The sequence below is a fragment of the Mastigoproctus giganteus genome, chromosome 1, assembly GCF_048544385.1.
Source record: "Mastigoproctus giganteus isolate SK-2022 chromosome 1, ASM4854438v1, whole genome shotgun sequence".
Taxonomy (NCBI): domain Eukaryota; kingdom Metazoa; phylum Arthropoda; class Arachnida; order Uropygi; family Thelyphonidae; genus Mastigoproctus; species Mastigoproctus giganteus.
The window spans coordinates 173,193,503-173,216,780 of NC_143575.1; the positions used below are offsets into that span (position 1 = coordinate 173,193,503).

Sequence of the window (23,278 nt, forward strand, 5' to 3'; positions counted from 1 at the left end):
ACTCACAGCCTTATAAAATGCACTGTTTGCTTGATGTTTGCAGAGCAATCGGGTACGGGACATGATACTGCCAAGGGGGATGTCTTTGTGTGTGCGCGATGCAAGGAGTGTATCGATATCAGGCAACAACTCGGCGTTCTTGTGGGCCTATATGAGAGCTTGAAGGACAGGGTGGATGCCCTCGAAGAAACTAAATTGAGGGGCCCATCAAGCTCTCAGCTGCCCACATCAATGCCAGAGCTTGCACTTGGGCATCGCCTGATACAGAGACAACCCCTAAGGCAGAATGCGCTGGTCCCGAAGGAACTAGTAGTTGTTGGTGACTCTATTGTCAGGGAAACGGGGAACATGCTTTGTAAAAAAGATAGGTGGAACAGGACCAGGGTATGTCTGCCAGGGGCAAAGGTTGATGACGTTGTAGAGCGAATATCATCTTTTAAGGGCACAAAAGGTGATATAGTTGTACACGTTGGCACTAATAATATTAAGAGTAGGAGACCAGCAGAATTACTTAACAAGTACAGGTCACTGTTGAACAAAAGCCGAGAATTAGGGTTGAATTTGAAAGTGTCTGCAATTCTGCCCAGACACGATAGGAGGGAGTATATGATGAGAGCCTTGTCGATCAATTCGGCCCTGGAAAGATTGTGCAAGGCTCAAGGGGTAGAATTTTTTTCAGCCTGGACTGTACTTGTTAACAGGAGAGATTGCTTCTACAGGGATGGGATACACTTAAATAGAAAGGGTGCAAGAATATTTGTTGATGCTATCGAGGCAGTGTTAGGTGGGTCGGAAAACTGCTAGCTTGGGGGGAGACAAAGACCAATAGATTGACAGTAGCCACTGGCAGAGGTGAAAGAGATTCTTGCACTGCTTCTATTAGAATGAGCAGAAGCCTGAAAAACAAGATGCATGGTATTTCAGAGACTGCTGGGAGCCATTGCGGTACAAGTAAACACATGGGTTGTGTTAGGGTAGCTAAGAATAGAAACAGGTGCAGGTATACTTGCGTGAACACCAATGCTAGGAGTTTAGTAAATAAATTTGATGAATTTGAGGTATTGCTCAAAACATCGAAGGCAGATATTGTTGGGATATCAGAGACGTGGTGTCACACAGATATAAGGGATGCAGAACTGCAATTTGGGGAGTACAACGTCTACAGAAAGGATAGACAGGATAGGAAGGGGGGAGGGGTTATGCTATTAGTTAAGAAACACATAAAAACCAAGTAAGTGAAGCCAGTCGACATCGCTGGACAGTGCAGTGTCTAGTCAGTTTGGTGTGACATAAGCATTGGGAGATCAAAATTGAGAGTAGGAGTGTGCTATAGGCCTAATGACTCTGATGAGTATAATAAGGAACTGTACAGGGAAATAGAGTGGGCCAGTAAATCAGAGTGTCTTATAATGGGAGATTTTAATTTCCCAGATATTGACTGGAATTTGGGGGCTGGTTACTCACACACTAGCAGGGCTTTTGTGGATTTATTGGATGATTGTTTTCTACATCAGCATGTTTGAGAGGCAACTAGAGGGAGTAATACTCTTGATTTGATTATCAGCAGTGATTCTTCATGCATTAAGAATCTGCAGATAAATGAACCACTAGGTGGCAGTGATCACAGTGTGCTGAAGTGGGATTTACTCAAAGAGGTAACTACCATTAGGGGTAAAGGGAAGGGTTATTGCTTCCGTAAAGGCGACTACGATGGACTGAGACAATATTTAAATTCTATACAGTGGGACCAACTGATGATGTTACCAACAGCAAATTCAAAATGGGAAGCATTCAAAGAACGTATCTTGGAAGCTACTAGGCTTTACATACCAACTAAGAAAGATTGTTCAAGGTTTAGGCCAAAATGGATGTCAGATGAACTAATGAGGCATATGGCAGAGAAGAAAAATGCATGGGATACATACAAATTAACACATGACACAGAAGCCTATGATAGATACAAGTTGATATGCAACCAAGTTACAAAGGAGGTTAGGCAGGCGAAGGCAGATTACGAGAAATCCTTGGCAAGGGATGCAAAGAAAAACAGCAAAGAGTTCTTTACTTATGTAAACTCTAGAAGGAAGGGGATGAATCAGATTGGTCCACTTGATATTGATGGGTCAAGTGTTGATGATCCTGCTCAGGTAGCTAACAAACTAAATGAATATTTTGCATCGACATTCACACATGAGGAGTTATTCAGCGAGGGGAATGCCAGAGGTGTATTCAACTCTAGCAGTAAGATACAGAATCTTGAAATAACTGGGAGTAAAGTGGAGGAGAAACTGTTGAAGATAAACACAAGAAAGGCACCTGGGGTGGATGGGATCTATCCAGTTATATTAAAGGAGGCAGCAAAGGAAGTAAGCAAACCCTTAGCCATAATTATGAGAGCTTCCTTGGATTCAGGGGAGGTACCCATAGACTGGAAATGTGCAAATGTGACCCCAATTCACAAAGGAGGATCAAAGGCTGACACAAGTAATTATAGACCTGTGAGCTTAACTTCTGTTCCAGGAAAATTAATGGAGGCACTGGTTAAAGAAGCACTGCAGGATCATTTAGACAAGACTTCAGTTATAGCTCAGACACAGCATGGTTTTGTTAAGGGGAAGTCTTGCCTGACCAACTTGATTGGATACTATGATGCAGTCACAAAAGAACTGGAGGCAGGGAATAACTTTGATATTATATACTTGGATCTTAGAAAGGCTTTTGATACTGTTGCACATGGAAGACTGCTACACAAATTGGAGCAGTGTGACATTGGAGGCAAATTGCTGCTATGGATAAAGGGGTGGTTGAGGGGGAGAAGACAGAGAGTGGAAATCAATGGACACTGCTCATCGTGGACTGATGTTATTAGTGGAGTCCCTCAGGGCTCAGTGTTGGGTCCATTATTGTTTTCTGTATTTATAAATGATATTGATGATGGTATATCGGGCTTAATGTCCAAGTTTGCAGACAATACAAAGGTTGGCAGGGTTGTCAAGGACACTACTGACACTATGCTGCTGCAACAGGATCTGGAAAGGTTGAGCAGATGGGCTTAGAGGTGGCAAATGAAGTTTAACATTGACAAATGTAAAGTACTACACATGGGAAACAGCAACCCCAGAGCAACGTATCAACTCTGTGGTACTACACTGACAGTGGTAGAGAATGAAAGGGACTTGGGGGTGGTTGTGCAGGCAGATATGAAGTTCTCTGAGCAGTGCAGACGGGCTGCAAGAGTAGCTCATGGAGCAATGATATACAGGAATTTTTCCAGCAGGGATAAGGAGGTGATTATTCCATTGTACATGGCGATGGTCAGGCCACACCTAGAGTACTGTATACAGGTCTGGAGGCCTCATTTCAAGAAGGATGTAGAGCTGCTGGAACGAGTACAGAGAAGGGCAACAAGATTAGTGAATGGAACAAAGGGGTGCTCATACGAAGAAAGGCTTAAGTTTTGCAAATTACAGTGTCTGGAGACTAGGCACCAGCGAGGTGATCTGATAGATGTGTATAAAGCCTTGAATGGTTTAAGCATGCTCAATGCTGATGGGATTCTTCCTCTAGCTCAGAAAAATCACCTGAGAGGGCATAAATTCAAATTGAGGAAAGACAGATGTAGGATAGACGTGCGGAAATTTGCCTTTAGCCAGCGGGTGGTTGGTTGGTGGAACAGACATCCATCCCTTGTGGTGGAGGTTGATAGCCTAAATAAGTTTAAGGCTCAGCTGGACAGGTATTTTGAACGACCAGAGGGGTGAAGTGGAAGTGGGTTTTTTTTTTTTTTTTTTTGGCTGATGCTGCATAAGCTTGCTTTCTTGCATCAAATGCCTCTACTAATGCTATTGCTAATGCTAATGTTAAACATATTTGACTGACTGCTTAAAATTTTCTATATGTGAAAATTTTAAGCAGTCTTATTCACAAAATTTTATAAATTCACAAAATATAAAAAATTTTATATTTTGTGAATTTTTTTTTAAAAATAATTCTTTTGAATGTTATTTTCTTTTGTCATTATTTGCAAAAGGTGATGTGACACAACTGCCCTTGCACAGCTAATTAGTGGATACAGGTAAACTCATGGAACAAACCATGACCATCACATGCAATCATTGTGTTCATTTGCATTTTCTTTAAATCAAATCGTTTTACGTTCATTTCAGAACACAAATGATGTTTTTAGACTAAACTGAGAATGGGTAACAACTTTCCCATTGATAAAAAGAGAAGACAATTAGGAAAAATTTTAATTCATAAATCGTAAAATATATAGGGCAATACTACTTAGTGCAATTTAAAGCACGAATTCAAAAATTTCAGCCCAAATATGACAAAAAAATTCTGGACAATAGCCTGAATCAAAATATAAGTCAGACTGATGCCAATGCAGGCGCCTCCGTAGCCAAGTGGGAAGGAGCAGCAGTGCATAGCACACGCTTCTTGATTAGACCGGGGTTCGAGCCTGTCATCACCAAATACGGAGGATGTGGGAAGGTCAGGGAATGGCTACCGCATATTCCCGGAGCAATATGGCTTTAGTTGCTAATGCTCCTAAAAACCAAAACAAACAAACAAACAAACAAACGATGCCAATGCATTTTAAATGAAATGCCCTGTATAAATGAAAGCTAAAAATTGATAAAAGGAAGCTGGAAGCAAGCTGCACTGATAATCTGCAAATAAAAGAACAGTGGTAATGATCAGTGTACTGATGTAGGATTTACTTAAGGATGTTAACTGCAGTCAAGAACAAAGGAATGGGCTTTTGTTTTTGTAATGGTTCCTATAATGGTCTCAGACAGTTTTTAAATTCTATGTGGTGGGTCTAGCTGATGGTGTTACCAACAACAAATTCAAAATGGGAAGCATTCAGTGAAATAATAAAAGAATCTACTAGTTTTTTTAATACTAACAAGGACATACTGTTCAAAACTTAGACTTAATTGGATATCAGATGAACAGTTATCAGATATTTCATGCATAGAGATTATCAGGTGATGATCTCTATACACCCCATGTATTTTTCAGAAGCCTACAGTAGATATAAATTAGTCTAGAATCAAGTAATAAAGGAGGTTAGGCAAGCTATGGCAGATTATGAGGAGTCTCTGGCAAAAAATGCAAAAAAAGTAGCAGACTTCTTTACTTACGTAAACACTGGAACGAAGGGGATGAATCACACTGGTCCATTAAATATGAGTGGTATAAGTGATGATGATACTGCTCAAGTTGCTGACAAACTGAATAGGTATTTTGCATCTACATTCACACACATGGAATTTTTTAGGAATGAGGATGCCAGAAATGTATCAAATTCTAATAGGGAGTTAAAATGGTTTAGTGATAACTGGGAGAAAAGTGGAAGAGAATTTGTGGAATTTAAAGGAAAGTGGTGTGGATGGGATCTATACACTTATATAAAGGGAGGCAGCAAAAGAGATAAGCAGGCCTTCAGCCATAATTATGAGCATCTATGGATTCGGGGGGAGTTCACTTTCTCCTATTGAGATAATATAAACAGTTTCAATAGTTTCAAACTTGCAAAATGATGAGTTAATGTTTCCAACTTTTCCAAAGTCGGTGAGACATGATTTTTTTTTTAAAATAAATCTTTAGGCAACTAAACATAGCATAAAAGTAACAATAGGAATGTCAAAATGATCAGTGTGAGAAAGTTCCAAAATAGGTGCTTATATTTTTTATCACTAATTTCTGGTTTCATAAAGCAACTTCACTTTATTTGTACTTTTAAATCCTTCAAACAGTTCTTCTGTTTTGAGAATTCTTCTTAGGCATGTGAAACAGCAGTTTTACAAATTGTTTGACAGTCTGAATATAAATTAATATCTTCTCATTTAACATTTATGAAGAAAACTCACAAAAACAATACAGCAATTTCTCTCTTCAGTTTTCATCAGAAAATACTCTTTTGCATTAAGTGTAAAACTAATTTTTAAAATTCTCAATTGTGATTAACTTCTGTTTTTGCTACCTTTTTATTTTACTCCTTCATCACTTAATTATGTATATTTATAATTGTGTTCAAGTGTATATTGTTGTCAGATATTTCATGCACTCAACAGCAGTGCTAACAACTGGTTAGTGGCAAAATTAATAAACTCTTTCAGTCATAGAAATGCAATGTGCTACACAAGATCAACAAGGGATGTAGACCACTAACGTTTTAAGTACAATTTGCTTTACATATTAAAAGTTATCAAATAACTTTTGATAACTTTTAATATAACTTTTAACTTTACATATTAAAAGTTAAGGTTATGGGGGAGAAGTCTGCTTACAATGGACCTAAAAGGTGAAATTGGTTCTAATGATATTAAGAATTTTGGGGAATTAAGAAAAAAGTTTGGATTAAATTTGAAAGTGTCTGAAATTTTTCATAGACATGATAGGAGTATGAAGAGCTCACGAGAGTAGAACTATTCTGAGCATGGTCTCAGCTTTCCATATAGCTGTTGTAGATTCCACTATCAATTGTAATGATGGAACCCACCACATCTTATTAAGGAGGCTGCATTTTACAATATGATGGATAATCATAGTCTAATTTCACTTCAAACAGATAATCTCCAAGTACATGCCAACATTTATCCCTATTATGTGATAAGGAAATTGCAAATCATTTCTGTTTCCTGAAAACTGCTAATATTAATTTATCCTGAATTGTACTGTGACCAAGTTTTAAATATATATATGTTCATATTTTGTTAACCTATTCAAATTAAGCTTTCAGAATACTAACTGAAAATGAAAAGAATGGAAATACCATTTTGGATATCATGTTAAATCAGTATAAAATTTTAAAAATATTTTGGTTTAGTTTATCTCAAGTCATCTATTGTTTTAGGGGTATTATTTTACAGTAGAATCTCAAAAATCCAAAATTTTCAAAAATCTAGCACTTTCTCGGAGGGTACGCAACTCTTCAATGGTAGAGGGAGAGTAGGCTGGCCAGACTTGAAAGGAGCACTGTAGATGTCAGAAGTCCACATTATGTTCCATTAATAATTTGTAAATACCAATTTCTTTCTGTTTTACATATTTTCTAGGTTGCACATTGTTATTATCATGCATTTGCAGTGTATTGCAAGTCATTTGTTTTGAAAGACATTCAATACTAGTTCACAGTATAGCACTTAATGGTATAGTAGTATGTATTTAGTTTTTAAGGAGTTAGTTAGTTATTTGGTTTTTAGGAGCATTAGCAACTAAGGCCATATTGCTCCGGGATATGCGGTGGTCATTCTCTGACCTTTCCACATCCTCCGTATTTGGTGGTGACGGGCTCGAACCCCAGTCTAATCAAGGAGCATGTGCTACGCACTGGTGCTCCTTCCCACCTGGCTACGGAGGCGCCAGTTTTTAAGGAAATTCAATGAATGAAATCATATTCTGCTATATATGTACTGAATTTTATTCATATAATCTCATTAAAAATGAGTATCCACATCTTAATAATAAGATATGAACAGGGTACAGTAATTATTTGTTAACAAAATGCATTTTAAATGAAATAACTCTTTCAGATATTTTGTACAGAACATTTTCAATTACAATGCTGTAACATACAGTATCACTAAACCCCTGAGCACTGAATGAATATCACACTGTTCCTTCTTCAAAAAAATAAAGGGAAGAAACATTCATGTCACAGAGATAAACTTTGAAAAAGTGAGAAAAAAAAAAAAAATACTTCAGCTATAACTAGGAGGATGAGTTAAGTTATAAGAATCATGAACAAGAATACAAGCACTGATAACAATACATATCACTGAAATAATGCCTTGTACAATCTACTTTGGTTTTTATTTACTGTTCATAAAAAACAGCTATACTAGTGAACTGCATTCGAGAAGGGCTAATTCAGAACGAAGAATTTAAACTGCTTCAGCAAAACCAACACGACTCTGACCATAATCAAATTCTGTATAGAATCGTCCAATAAAAACATCTCCCAAAATCCACAGAGGTCCTGCTGGCTTTGGAACATTTAATCCAAGAAATCCACTTAAACAAACAGTCTGGCCAAGTTGTGTAACTTTTAATACATAATCAGATTTGAGAGTATAGTCTCGTCCTCCAAGAGTTAAAGTGATATCAGGCAGTTTAGGGATCAAATTGCAGTCAATCATGTATTCACCCATGGCCATTAGAGTTGCCCCAATTTCTTGATTCAGTTTATTCACTTCAGCAGTAGGACCAGCAATTAGTGAAGTGCCTGTATCAGTAATTGCTTCACATCCACCAGCACAATAGACGCCTTTTTTACCATTCACAGATATTCCATCCATTTTAAATTGCCAATATCCCTTTCTGTCCACTGGAAGGTATGTGAAATTACCTTTATAATGTGCAGGATCACTACCGCCAAATATGATTTCTCCGCCAGGAGTGCTATTTGAACAAACAATGTCCAAGTTTGCAGATAATACAAGGTTGGCAGGGTTGTTAAGGACACTACTGATGCTATGCTGCTGCAACAGGATCTGGAAAGGTTGAACAGATGGGCTGAGAGGTGGCAAATGAAGTTCAACATTGACAAATGTAAAGTACTACATATGGGAAACAGTAACCCCAGAGCAACGTATCAACTCTGCGGTACTACACTGACAGTGGTGGAGAATGAAAAGGACCTGGGGGTAATTATGCAGGCAGGTATGAAGTTCTCTGAGCAGTGCAGACGAGCTGCAAGAGTAGCTCATGGTGTCTTGTCAATGATATACAGGAATTTTTCTAGCAGGGATAAGGAGGTGATTATTCCCTTGTATAAGGCAATGGTTAGGCCACATCTTGAGTACTGTATACAGGTCTGGAGGCCTCATTTCAAGAAGGATGTAGAGCTGCTGGAACGGGTACAGAGAAGGGCAACAAGATTAGTGAATGGAACAAGGTTGCTCTTACGAAGAAAGGCTAAAGTTTTGCAAATTACAGAGTCTGGAGACTAGGCACCGGCGAGGTGATCTGATAGAGGTGTATAAGGCTTTGAATGGTTTGAGCATGCTCAATGCCAATGGGATTCTTCATCTTGCTCAGAATAATCACCTCAGAGGGCATAAATTCAAATTGAGGAAGGACGGATGTCGGATAGATGTGCGGAAATTTGCCTTTGGCCAGCGGGTGGTTGGTTGGTGGAACCGACTTCCATCCCTTGTTGTTGAAGTTGATAGCCTAAACAAATTTAAGGCTCAACTGGACAGGTATTTCGGGCGAACGGAGGGGTGAAATGGGAGTGGTGTTTTTTTTTTTTTTTTTTTGGCTGATGCTGAATAAGCTTGCTTTCTTGCATCATATGCCTCTACTAATGCTAATGCTATTTGGATCTCTGTTGAGATAGAAAGAAAACACTGGTCGATCTACCAACTTTTGATTAATCATGTTTTGAAATACAGGTGTCACATTATCAACTGAAATTGAGCCAAAAGCTAGACCCAAAATACCATCAAATTTTGCTGCCACAAATGTCAACCCAGGTTCTGATACAGCTTCAGCTTCATGTCTGGTCTTTCACCAATGTATTTCCAACGCCAAGATAATCAGTACTCAAATATCCTGTCATGCTTCCACTTCCATATTTTATTTCAAAAGCGGTGCCATTCTTCTTGTAAGTGCTAGATTTTGAGCTGTCATATTTATTATGTAACAAGCATGCAATATTTGTCCACTTGCAGTTTTTGGAAGGAACCCACAAATTTGATGATCCTGTATCAAATACAACTTTGAAGCTTTGTGGAGGAGTTCCAAGAGTGACTGGTCCATAGTATTGAGCATCTAAATAATTAGAGAGTGGCTCAGGAAATGGGCCTGCACCAACAAGATGATTTTTTGGAGCTGAAACAATTAAATCAGTTCCAACATTGTGTAATGTTTTTTCTCACAGAGTTAAAACGATGTAGAGGAATCCTCAGCGTTTTCTGGCTGGTGGCAAATGCAAGGAAACTTAAAGCCAATACAGTAAAATTAAACTTCATTTTTTTTTTTTTTTTATGAAAACCCCAAACACGAAAGGTATCAAAACCTATAGTACTTAGTACCGTCCATGGGTTGAAGGAGAAGTATGGGAGGGAGGGGGATGCCGGAAACTTTGCTCTAGAGACTAAACATGGGTTTCGCCACTTCAAGCCTCCAATAAGCAAAGTGGTGGTATTTCACCGGTTGATGAAAGTCATCTACCACCTAGATTTGTGTACTTCTTCGCTCACAAGAATGACAAACACTACCATAAAATTTGTATTTTAACCAGCAAGATGCAACAACGCAATCAATATCACATGGGCATAACGCAACCGTTGCATACTGGACGATCATTGAACCCACACATTAGGCAGAATTCAAACCCGCAACCTCTATTTCTTAGGCAATACATTGGACCCAGTGGACCAATCTGGCAGTACTGATTAACATCCTGGTTTAACTATCATTCCATGGTTATTAACAAGGATAAGAACTAGTTTATTATCTAAAAAAAAATAATGAATTACTCCTGAATACTTAGGTTATGAACATGACTTAAGTATGAACATATGTAAACAGGACCTTTCAAAAATCCATTATGTGCTGGGTCCCAAGTATGCTGGATTTATGAGGTTTTACTGTATTCTTTCTTTTATATTAATAAGCTTAACAACTGCTTTGTAGACACTTATAAATTAATAATAATAATAATTTAATTCACCCACCGTCTTCAAGAGATCTTCAAATTCTTGTGGCCATTCCTGCATCAAACTATCTATATCAGGCATATTTCTGTAAAGAACAACAAACCACAAGAAAAACAGTTTGATCATATATTGAATACAAGTTTACAGTGTTATATAAAACACAGTTCACTTTTAAATATTTATATTTATTTAGTTATATATAAATATTTATAAATTATTTAGTCCTTAAATATAAATATTTAAGGGCTAAATAATGTCTCTAAAAAAAAAAAACTTCAAAATTGTAGGACCTTTTTATAATTAAATACTTAGCAGATACATTTATAAATAAGCCTTATAAATGCATGGTAATATAAAAGGCATTTATAGAGATGGACTGAGAAATAATGTTATTGTTATTATGATTCATATAGTGCATTTGCATCTAATGCACTGTGTCTACACAAGTGTCTATATTCCAGGCTTTTCAGTGTAGCATACATCACGCTACTGTACCTTTGCCTGAGAATTTCTTGGCAAAGGGTATAAGGCAATTCTCCCCACTTCTCTGTCTTTAAGAATTTTTCCAGTCTGAAATGGGATTCAAAATCAGATGAGTCGAAATGTGTGACAAGTGGCATAACACTATACTCTCACAGGTAACACGAAATAATGTAAAAACTAAGCATTTCTGAATCTGATAATCTCCCTCCCTCCCTCCCTCCAGAAATGATACAGTCCCACTACAAAAAACATCAATAATAAATACTCTTACTGTGGTATGTATTAAGAGGTGGCCTACTACTATAATAGCGCTGGCGCCTCCATAGCCAGGTAGGCAGGAGCAGCAGTGCGTAGCATACGCTTCTTGATTAGACTGGGGTTCGAGCCCATGACTACCAAATACGGAGGATGCGGAAAAGTCAGGGAAAGACCACCGCATATTCCCGGAGCAATATGGCCTTAGTTGCTAATGCTCCTAAAAACCAAATAACAACAACTGTAATAGCAACCGTATCACTCAAAAAAGAGAAATGTTGGCAATTTGACTGCCTGGGAGCATCATCTTGAACATTTAAATAAATTAATATTTTTACCAGAATTAAAATGCACAAAGCACCAAGAATTCCAGTTTTAGCTACTAAAAGCTTTTACTGTCTGAATCAACATCTTCTACCAATACAATTTCAATTTTTTAAATTTTGCTTCTTGTTTTTCAACTTTTGAGTTTATTTTTCCTTAAAAAAAAAAAAAAAAAAAAATTGAACAGGAAGCTAACTACATCTTGTTTGCCCAAGGTGATCAAATTTCAAATCAGTTTAATGCACCCTAAAAAAATTGGAATTTATCACTTGGAACAGCACTGATTCAGGATACCAAGTCCAATTTATAGCATTCTAGCAACTTTGGCAACCATATGCATTTCTTTTGATTTTAATGGACACCTGACATTAACAGACACTTTAATAACACTGGGAAACTTAAGAGTTACTACACGATGCAGAGTAACTAAGTTACATGAATTTTCAGAACTCTGAAAATGCAAAATTTGATTTGAAGGTTTTTGATATGATTTACTGTCCATATCTGTAATGTAATTTTAGACCTAACTAGATAATAAATACAATGAATTAAACAGCTAAATAATTGGAAATGTTTCTATGATTTGTAATTTTAATTCTACATTTTATGGTGACAAAATTTTTTCATTTGTATTATGAGTATATCAGTTAAAAAAAAAAAAAAAAAAAAAAAATATATATATATATATATAGTAAGAGATCAATTTAAAAATCAACCTACCTTGCATAATGCACTGTTGGTGGTGGTTTAGAGCGATGAAGATTCCCTATACTATTTATCCAAGATTCAATTTCTTTGGGACATTTATCAGCATTTTCCAAACTTTTCACAGCCTTTATTGAAATTGAATAATCATTAACATATTTCGGGCTTTCATATAGAAATCAAATCATGTAATCAGTTTAATGCACATTAAGAATATAAATAAAGAAACATAAAACACTGGCACAATGTCTTGCCTGGTTAGACATGAGATTACATTGGTTCACATAGCAAGAAGCATTGCCATATTACAGCTTTAAAGGCAAGTTTTAGGACTTAAAAGCAAGTTCTAGAAGGTAACAGAACAATTACCTGCTAAAACCAAATGGTATAAGAAATAGCCAAAACCCAGCTGGGTTTTGGCTATTTTTTATACCATTTAGTTTACAAATTTACACAAAAGATTAAGATAATCTTACAGGATATCAGAGACTTTGGAGTTGAATAATGATGCATAAACTGCTCTATTTCAAAGTTAGGTCTTTCCTCTCCTACCCATTGTGGCAAGTTTTAAATAATATGTTTATCGATAAGTCAGGATAAATTTTTTTACAAAATTTAAGAGCAGTATCTAAATAACAATACGTAAATTAAAAATGCCAAAGTATATGTTCTCTGAAAGGCATTACATGAAACTCAACAATTAAATTTCAAAAGGGGGAGAGGGGGGAAAACAGACTCCAATGAATATTTGCAATTAAATGGACCAATTGATTGTTAGCCAGAAGTGGAGAGAGATTTTCCTGTACAAATACATGTTCTATTAAGCTAATAAAATTGCAGTTTATGTTGACTTTTCAGATCAGTTGTGGGATTCCATTCTAAAGACAAGTTGCAAATGAGTTTATAACTTCAGCTGTTGTTGTTATTAGCAACTAAGGAGCATTAGCAACTAAGGCCATATTGCTCCAAGGATATGCGGTGGTCATTCCCTGACCTTTCTGCATCCTCAGTATTTGGTGGTCACGGGCTCGAACCCAGGTCTAATCAAGAAGTGTGTACTACGCACTGCCACTCCTGCCCACCTGGCTAGAAGGTATATACTATATACCTTCTTCAACAAATAATATATACTATAAAAGTATTTTTCATTTGAGGATACTAATTTCTTTTATGGTCTGTCAGCTATATTTAGGAGTGAAAACCATAAGTGTAACTGTGCATAAAATCATGTAGTAAGCAAAGTTCTCAATAGAAACTTTCATGTATCGTTACTTTTTCATAATATCAATATATTTCATAATATCAAGTATTTCTGTTTCAGTCTATTTTTGGCGCAAGCCAAAAATGGTTAAGCATCATTGGTATAGGATCAACCTCGAACCTTAGATTCATTCTGAAGGGATACATTTACCTTTTAAAGCATCCTACAACTTTGTATATAGGGGAATACTTAACTTTATATGTCACTATAATTACAGACTACCCACTATTCTTATAAATTTCCTCCATAATGATCCCCAAATGATTCATTAGCCTCTTAGTTACTTCAAACTTAAATATGAATGTCTCTCCTATTCACAATGGGGAATTAAAGGGCAAAGTGAGTAATTAGAGACCAGTAAGCCTGACTTTTGTGACACAAAAAATAATGGAATCAGTGCTTAACCACAGAATGGATTTATTAAGGAGAGGTCCTGTTTAACCAATATGATTAGATACAAAACAGTAGTTACAAAAGAATTGGATACAAAAATATTTTGACATAATATACTAGGATTTCAGTAAAGCTTTTGATACTCTTCCACATGAACAACTGCTGTACAAACTTTAGCAGTATGGCATTGTGGATAATTTACTGCTAAGGATAAAGGGATGAAAAGAAAAAGAATGGTTAGTCCATGTAGGCAGTGACTGAGATCCACAGAGTTTTGCATTAGCTCTCTTACTGTTTTCAATATATATTAATGATATCAACAAAGGTATATCAAGTTTAATGACCAAGGTTTGCTGGTGATACAAAAGTTAGCTAGCAGAGTGGTTAATGTGAACAGTAATCAGGGTGCACTATTCCAACAAGACCTGAATAAATTAAGCACACAAATTGAAATTGAATAATCATTAACATGAATTTAAATTGAAAAGCAGCAACTGAGGTTTAACATCAATAAATACAAGGTGTTTCATTCGGATAACAGTAATTCAAGAATAACATACCAATTGGGTGTACCACACTTCAGGTAGTGGTGAAATGAACAGAGGATAATTGGAGTCTTACATTAAGTTCTCTGAGCAGACAGGCTTCTAAGACAGATTGTAGGGGATTCTGTCAACAATATACAGGAATTCTGCCAGCAGAGACAGGAAATGGTGATTATCCCATTGGATAAAGCAATGATTAGGCCACATCTCAAGTATTGCATACAGGTTTCAAAACCTCATTTTTGGAAGGATGTAGAGAAGAACAACAAGAAGACTTGATTTCTGTAAATTGCAGTATCTGGACTTTAGTCATCTGCTAAGAGACCTAATTGCAGTGTTTAAGACTTTAAATGGGGTGAGTAAACTAAATGCTAACAGTAACCTTACTCTTTCTTGGAAAACATGCATGACAAAGAAATTTAAATTGGAAAAGGATAGTTGCAGAATAGATGTGCAATGACTTGCTTACAGGAAAAATCTTGTTTAACCAACCTAATAAACTAACATAAAATTTTCACCCAAAAGTTTGATGCAGAAAATAATTTTGGCACTGTTTGACTTGAGCAAAGAATATGACTAGGTCCCACATGAAAGATTGCCATACCTTTTTATTTTTCGATACAGTCCCTGCCACTGCAATGCACTTCTCCCACTGATGCTTTAGTACAGGGGTTGGCAACCTTTATTGAGTGAAGAGCCATTTTTGATCTAATTAAAAAAAAAAAAAAAAGAATCCAAAGAGCCACACCTCAGCTCAAGCTGGAAGGAGGAGGGGAGTTTTTTAAGAAATGAGAGTGGGAAGATGTTTTATTAAAAATATATATTTTGAAATATTATTTATTAATACTGAAAAACCGTAACAAACATCCAATTAGGTATGAATTAATGTGACTTTTGCTGCTGAACTTCTTTAACGAGTCTCAACATCAGGCAAGTATGCCATAATTTTCATCTTTAAACATGCTGTGAGACTCGCATTGTTCAGATGGTTTCTTCATTTATTTTTAATATAGTTCATGTTCGAAAATATTTGCTCGCAGAAATAAGTCGAACCAAAAACTGAGAAGTCCAAACACAAATATTTTAAAATTTATATACATGTCGGGTAAGCTAATCCATGCATCGAACACAATTTTGTCTTGCTCTTTCAACTCATCTATCGCTGTCCATTTGTGTAGAATTGCAAGAGCAGCCTTTTGTCTCTGCAAAGTCCTGTAGAATTTTCCACAAATGCATATGACTCAATCCATTCCTTCTTAAATTCCCGGTTTTCTTGCTCAATCTTTCTCTTTTGAGTTGACATTTTAAAAATGATAGCAATTTTAATAATACCATGATATAAAATAGCAAGTTTAATAAATTCCACATCACTTATTTAAAAAGTCCAATGATTTATAATATGAATTCACGTACCTCTCACAAACACTACACATACACTTATATTATTTTGTTCCTGTTTTAACTATTTTATACTTGCCACTGCTGCAACAATTAACCTTCGACACCCTGCAGTTTGTGTGCTCTGTTCATGAAGTGTAGGCAAAATAAACTGAGAAGTGTTTGCGGCTTGTGCTGAAACTAATGCTATATTTACATTGCTGCACTTGTCGTATGTGTGGGCTAAAAGTTAAAGAGCCACAGTTACATGTTCAAAGAGCAGCATGCAGCTCATGAGCCACAGGTTGCCAACCCCTGCTCTAGTGTCTCGATCCCACTGGAAAAAAAATCTTTGTCTCGGCTCTCCAACCATACACCTACAGTTGCAATCACCTCAGTGTATCTCTTCCCAAGATGATACCCTTCAGTTGGACCACATTGGGATTACAGGTACAGTTTATGAATGACTACATGACCAGATTCCAAGGCTTATAATTACAATAAAACCTGGCTAATATAAATTTAGGGGCTCAAAATTTGTTATTTTTGATTTAAGTGGGTTTGAAGAAGTAGGGAGGACAAATATAAAGGAATGATGACTTACTGTAATTATATCATTATGGAAGTCATACATACCATTAAGTTTGATGCAGAGAATCTAACATTGCGATTCTGTTCAGAATTCATTAACATTCTATTTTTATCTGGAACAGAAGTATCCATTCAAGATATTGATAATCAAGAGGACTTCAGTAGTCAATATACTCTTTAAAAGTGTACAGGATTTTTTCAATTCGCATTTAAATTGTTATCTTTTAATTTCTTTGTAGTAAATGTTTGTGAATAACATGTTAATTTAATCAGAGATTTGTTTTTGCTGTTAAAACTAGTCATATGGCTTGATGTACACAAGCTGCATGTTAAAATAAGTGCATTGTTGTTTATTACGTGTTGTTTAATGGCACAAAGGCTGCTAAGGCCATATGGTGCTTGATTCTATTTAGTAGTGCAGCTGAAATGTTAAAATCTGCTAAATAATTGTGTCTGCTTCAAGAATGCAAAAATATTAGCTATATTTGCATTGTCTCCAATCAGATGAGATAATGTTAAAAGTTCTTGCAGATGTGAAAATTGTTTTGAACATTAATATTATGGTTACAATTTAGTAGAATATGCTTCACCGTAAGTAAAGCCTGACAATATATACAAATAGGCAGACCTTCCGCTACGAGCAGATAAATATGGGTTAGATGCATGTGCCCAATATGCGACCTAGCCAGGATCACCTCCTCTTACCTATTTGATCTCATGCTCGATGCCCACAACTGAGGTTCCTGTTTGGCAATAGCTTGCCAGATCTGCAACCATTATTCTTTACACATGTTTTTTTATGACTGATTTGTAGTCTGTATATGGCACTTGGCAGTTAGGAGAGCCTGTGGTGGTCAGATGTGTAGCGGCTTGATTTTCAGGTTCCTTTCCTTTGAAGCCTACATATCCTCAGGGGCTCACATCTGGTGAGTATGGGCTTGGCACACCCAGGGTCTTGAGCTGGATATCATCATTCTTCTCTTTCTTGGTGATTCCCTTCTAGTTCTCTCTCTCTCTCTCTCTCTCTCTCTCTCTCAGGGTAACTCGGGGAATTTTTTTTTTTGGCTGGTGCGGCATAAGCCTCAGGCTTCCTTGCACCATATAGCTAATAATAATAATAATAATAATAATAATAATGATCTAGTATCCAACAGAAAGTGACTGACTGGTTAGCAGCATGTAATGCAATTATCTGTGATCTGATTTTCTTCAACACAGGGTGGATTGGCTTGGATGAATTTTTTAATGCTGTTATTGCAATCAGAGCCAGAATAGATCATTGATTGCTTACAGGACAGATCAGTTATGTGATCTACAGCTATCTTTATTGCAAAAAGTTCGGCAGTATAGACACTGCATTCCTTCGGAAGGGACACAGAACTAGAAAAGATAGTAGAAACTGTCACTGCACCTACTGTTGTATTTGTTTTTGAGCCATCGGTATATATGCGAAAACACTGAGAATTTTTAGCTACATGTGCAGCATGGAGTTTCCTGATGGTTAGATCTGTTGTTTGTTTTTTCCCCATTATTGAAAGAGAGATCACAGACATGGAAGTTCATACGTGTTTGTTTCCTGAAAGATATTATCTATATGTAAGTTCCAGCATTCTATTAACTGTAGTAGCCTTATTCCAATTGGCTTGTTTTTGTTAGGTTTGTTGTCATAAAAGGTGGTCCAGTGGGGCTCAAATAAGTATGGCCAGGTAGGATGAAAGGAAAGACTGTATTTTTGCTGAATAGTTGAGTAGCAACATTTTCCTCTGAAGATGGAGTGGAGGTTCGTATGCCTCTATATATAGACTATGTACAGGGAATGTTCTGAATGCACCTAAAGCAATGCTTAAAGCACTGTGATGGATAGTGTATAGCTGAAGTAGTGCACTTTTCCTGACCAAGTATTAGATTGCAGCTCTGTAATCCAAGCAAGATCTAATTAAAACCATATATAATCAAAGCAGAGTGTATCGGTCAGCACCCCCACATTAACGAAGATAGAACTCTGAGGTTTTTTAAGCAAATGGTTCTCAGATATGTGGTGTGTTATATGAAGTTTAATTTATTGTCCAGGCTTAGACCAAGAAATCTGATACTATTGGAAAGAGGTATGGTGAAATTTTTTAAGTTTTAATTCAGGCTCAGGGTGGATCTTTCATTTTTTACAGAAATGAATGCAGTTGGATTTTTGTGCTGATAAGTGGTAGCCACTGTGAGACATCCATGGCTCTATTTTGTTAATTGAGATCTGAAGCTGTCTCTTGATAGAATTCATAATTTTCCCCATGGCACAAGATTATGAGGTCGTCTGCATAGTGATATAATCAACTGTTCTTGGAATATCACAGATAATGTTGTTTATTTTTATTAAAAATAGAGTAGGACTCAAAATAGATCCCTGAGGGATGCCTTCCTCCTGTATATGGATTTTAGAAAGCACATTTAGATAACGAACCTAAAAGGTTCTGCTCTGGAGATTTTTCTTTTTCTAAATCCAAAGTTACCATAACTAGGTGGTCATTTCTGACAAAAGCATTTCTGATGTTTGATTCTGCTTTAGTCATCATATCAAATGAAGATCTATTTTGCCGAAAGTCACACTGATTATGCAGGATCGTAACTCTAAAAACCAGGTGGGGTGTTTGAGAACCAATTTTTCCAGTGTTTTCCTTAAACAACTAGTTAAGGAAATTGGATGATAGTTAACCAGATTAGAGAGATCTTTTCCTGGTTTAGGGACGGCTAATACAAGTGAATATCTCCAAGAGCAAGGATAAGCATTTTCCCGAAAAATTCTGTTAAAGAATATTAGTAGAGTTTGTAAAGCTGTGTCATTCAAGTGTTTCAGCATAATATATAAAATAAACCATCAGGACCATCTGCACTATTTGGTGCTCTGTTAAGAGATTCCTTTAACTCGGATATTGTAAAAGGCTGATTATATGGAAGAGAGAGACAAGTGTGGAAATTTAACTTCTGCCTTTCTGCTGCCTCTTTAATTTTCTGGAATGGAACATCATATGAATTTGCTGCTGTAAATTTAGCAAAAGCATTAGCTATGTCTTTGCGGGAAGATAGTTCCTGTCCATTACAGATCAATATTGGAGATTATGACAATGGATATTTACCATTCAGAAGTTGTATTTTCCTCCAGATTAATCTAGTATTTGTGTGTGTTTTTTTGATAGTGGAAGTGAACTGTATCCATGAATCTTGTTTGGCCTTTCTTCTTATTTCTTTTGCTTATAGTTTATAAGATTAATAGTAGTGATATGCTTGTGGAAAATATTCCAAGCTTGATTCTTTTCTTTTTTTGCTCTGTTACGTTCTTAATCACACCAGCAGTTTTTGCACCTGTGTGGATGACTGAGGAATAGCTTTATCAGCTGCTGCTAGTATCTGTTTTGTGATATCGTCAGTAGCTTCATCTATTGATTGATTCTGAATGAAGTGTTTATGTAAAGTAGTACTTAAGGAAAATGTTATTCAGTTTGCCTTTGAGAATTTCCATCTTTTACGAATTTCTGGAAAGTTGGAGATAGTCTGAAATTTGCAAGTAATTGGGAGATGATCACTATTATGTAGATTTTCCAATATTGCCCAATGTATACTTGGGTACATAGCAAGGGAGCAGATAGATAGATCTATGGCAGAAGTATTTCCGGTGGGAAAATGCACATGAGTATGTGCACCTGTGTTCAGCAGAGTTAGATTGTGTGTATCCAGTAATGTTTCTAATAGCTGCCCTCTTTTATCCATATGTAGACTTCTCCACAAAGGGTGGTGTCCATTATAGTCACCCATCAAAAAAATAAGAGGTGGTGTCTGGGCAAGGAGCTCATCAAAGTCTCTGAGTATAAATGTTTGATTCAGTGGAAGATAAATAGAAACAAGTGATAAAATTATTCCAAGTTCTGTGTGTACAGCAACAACTTCTAAATTAGTTTGCAAGGGGATTTGACTAGCTGGAGTACTAATGGATACTACAACCGCTACACCTCCATGTGCTGCAGTTGCTGCATTCCTGTCACATCTGCACAAAGTATATTTTTTCACTGAGTGTGTCACTTGTGGAGTTAAAAAAGTTTCCTGTAAGCAAATGCTTGCAGGATTAAGCTCTTGTATTAGGTCATAGAGCTCATCTGTATTTGTATGTAGTCTTTGACAATTCCATTTTAAAATGCACTGCATTATTTAGTCTTAGTGGTAGGATGAGCTGGTTGCTTTGTAGAGGCAGTAGTTTTATGACAATCTTTTTTTTTTGGAAACTTAGGACGTCCAGTGTCCATATCTTCTTCAATATAAATTTCTAATATAGGTTCTTCTTGTGTTGTGTCATCTATGTCCATTACTGCAGTATTAGTTTGGTTCTTGGCAGAGGATTCAGCTTTTGCCACCCTGGTCTCACTTTGGGACTTGATGCAACTAGTAGATGGGCTGAAAATATTACATATTACAGATCAGATATTACATATCTGATCTGTTAAAAAGAAAATATTACACACAACTACATTCAAACTCAGGTATAGCATCACCTAGGGGACAACAGTATTCTTGAAATTATAACTAAGTAAAGATATAACAGAGGTTGACATTTTTAAAATTACATTAAAATTAGTACAAATTTAATAATAAATTTTAATTTAAAATATAAAACGCATATATACTGCACATAGTTATGACTTCAGTTTAATTAATGTTTCACTCTCATGAACACTGCATACACTATTTACTATACACAAATTAAAACACAAAATTTATGTATATACAGCATCACTTGTACAGAACGCTGCACATTCAATAATACTGTATTATAAAACAGAAATAATCTGATTTTTTGTTGTTGTTTTTCAATCAAAAGCATTTTTTCCAAATTATGTTAAATTTTTGGAAACTATAAAATGATTCGCTATTTGTTTTTATAAAAACAATCCAAAAGCTTAGTTGCTTGAAGTACTTCATTAATAGTCAAAACAATTGGTTCTACATCTTCTTTATCTCCATTTTTCTCACCCATTTGATACTTCATTTCATCGGCATTGTTATCATCTGTTAAAGTTTGTGAAGTGATTATGGTTGAAGTGAAATGATTATGCATCAGCTGTAGCATAAGCATCTAAGTCACCGATTTAACCCTGCGTGATTTGTTTTGTAAATCTGTTCTAATAAAAGTAAGCTTTCCTTATTAGTATCAGTTTCAGCATAATCAGTCTTAGTAATGTCTGTACTAAATCCCGCATGATGAAAAGTGAGATGGACTATCTGAGAAGACCATTTGTAATGCTTTTCATTCTTTAATTTTTTTTTTCTAAAGAGATGCTTTTCATTCTTCCATTTTTTTTTCTGAAGAGAGCACCTGTAATGCTTTTAACATTTTCTACAGAATCCACTAATGTTAATGTGCAACCTTTCTCTATTTCAAGACAAGTAATCACTTTAGGCAAAATCAATTTTTGCAAATGAGATTTGAAACTTCGTATTACACTTTGTTACATGGATATGATAAATACAAGTTTCATGCTTTTAAAATGCCTGTTTTTGCCCACTCTGTGTACTGCATAACTATTCTTTTGGAGAATTTTTCAATCATGTCTCTGTAACACATAATCCCAATGAAACAGCTCATATTCAAAATAAGGTTGTCATCCCAGATTTTCTACTTATGCTATATCAAACAGGTATCTTCTTAACATTTTTGAAACATCACAGATTTTTAGATTTTCCCATCACAAACATTTTGTGAGATTCAAATTAACACAAATGAGGACTATGATACGATCTTGATAGTTTACCACCTACAGACTTTTCACCTTTGAATTTTAATGTTTTGTCACAAGTTAAATTAAAAAGTCCACTCTCATTTGCATTTAAAATATCGTTTTCTATGTATCCTTCACACACTTTGGGCCAAAAAAAAATTTAACCACTGTAGTACAATTGTATGGCAACTTTGTTTCACCAATAATATGTTGTGACACAACTTAAAATCAATCTCCCAACTGTTGGAACACATCAATTTCTGAAATGAAAATAATTTGACAAAATATTCAATTTTGCATAAGCAGTTTACACTAAGTTACCAAGTTTACTGAATAAGTATTTGATATTTCTCTTTTTCAGTGTTAAAAAGAGAAATGTCACCCTTTTTTATATGGATTACAAGTATTAAACAGCAAATAATATCTAAAAATATGGATACTCTGTCTTTAGTAGGTATGAACAACTACACATAATAAAAAATGTAATGTTTGCGTTAATGTAGTGCTCGTATACACTGAGCTGCATGACTATCATGACAGAAAAACTGAAACTGGGAGTAGTAGCAACTTTGAAATAGATTTAAAATAAAATACACCATATTTAAAAAAATATGATATCAAATTAATGACTATATATTGAATGATTATTACTCGGAATGGATGAGGTTTAGAATTGGGGTTCCTCAGGGAAGGATTGTTGCTGGGACTGCATCTGTTTCTGATTTTCTTAAAATGACATTGGTGAAAGGAATATCAGGCAAAAAGTGAGGTATGGTTTTAATGCTCAAAATACAAGGTAACCACAGAACAACTTGTACACCTGGAGACACTGAATTCAAAACAGTAGTAGAAGAAGAAAAGATTTTGGAGGGAGGGATACGGGTAGACAGGTTATGAGTTTTGTGGTGT

The 23,278-nt window shown here is 35.9% G+C and overlaps 1 protein-coding gene and 1 pseudogene across 3 annotated transcripts in view; both read right to left on the reverse strand.

The window, feature by feature from the left end:
* IFT46 (intraflagellar transport 46) overlaps positions 1–23,278 on the reverse strand; it is a 181,465-nt gene that overhangs the window by 31,434 nt on the left and 126,753 nt on the right. For all 3 annotated transcript variants that reach the window (XM_090375072.1, XM_090375065.1, XM_090375080.1), the window contains exons 8-9: positions 12,462–12,574; positions 10,698–10,764 (exon numbers count right to left, since the gene is read on the reverse strand). In XM_090375072.1, coding sequence (XP_090231198.1) covers positions 10,698–10,764; positions 12,462–12,574 — 180 coding nt within the window. The remainder of the gene's footprint in view (positions 1–10,697; positions 10,765–12,461; positions 12,575–23,278) is intronic.
* Positions 7,660–9,989, reverse strand: LOC150091270 (lysosomal aspartic protease pseudogene; annotated as a pseudogene).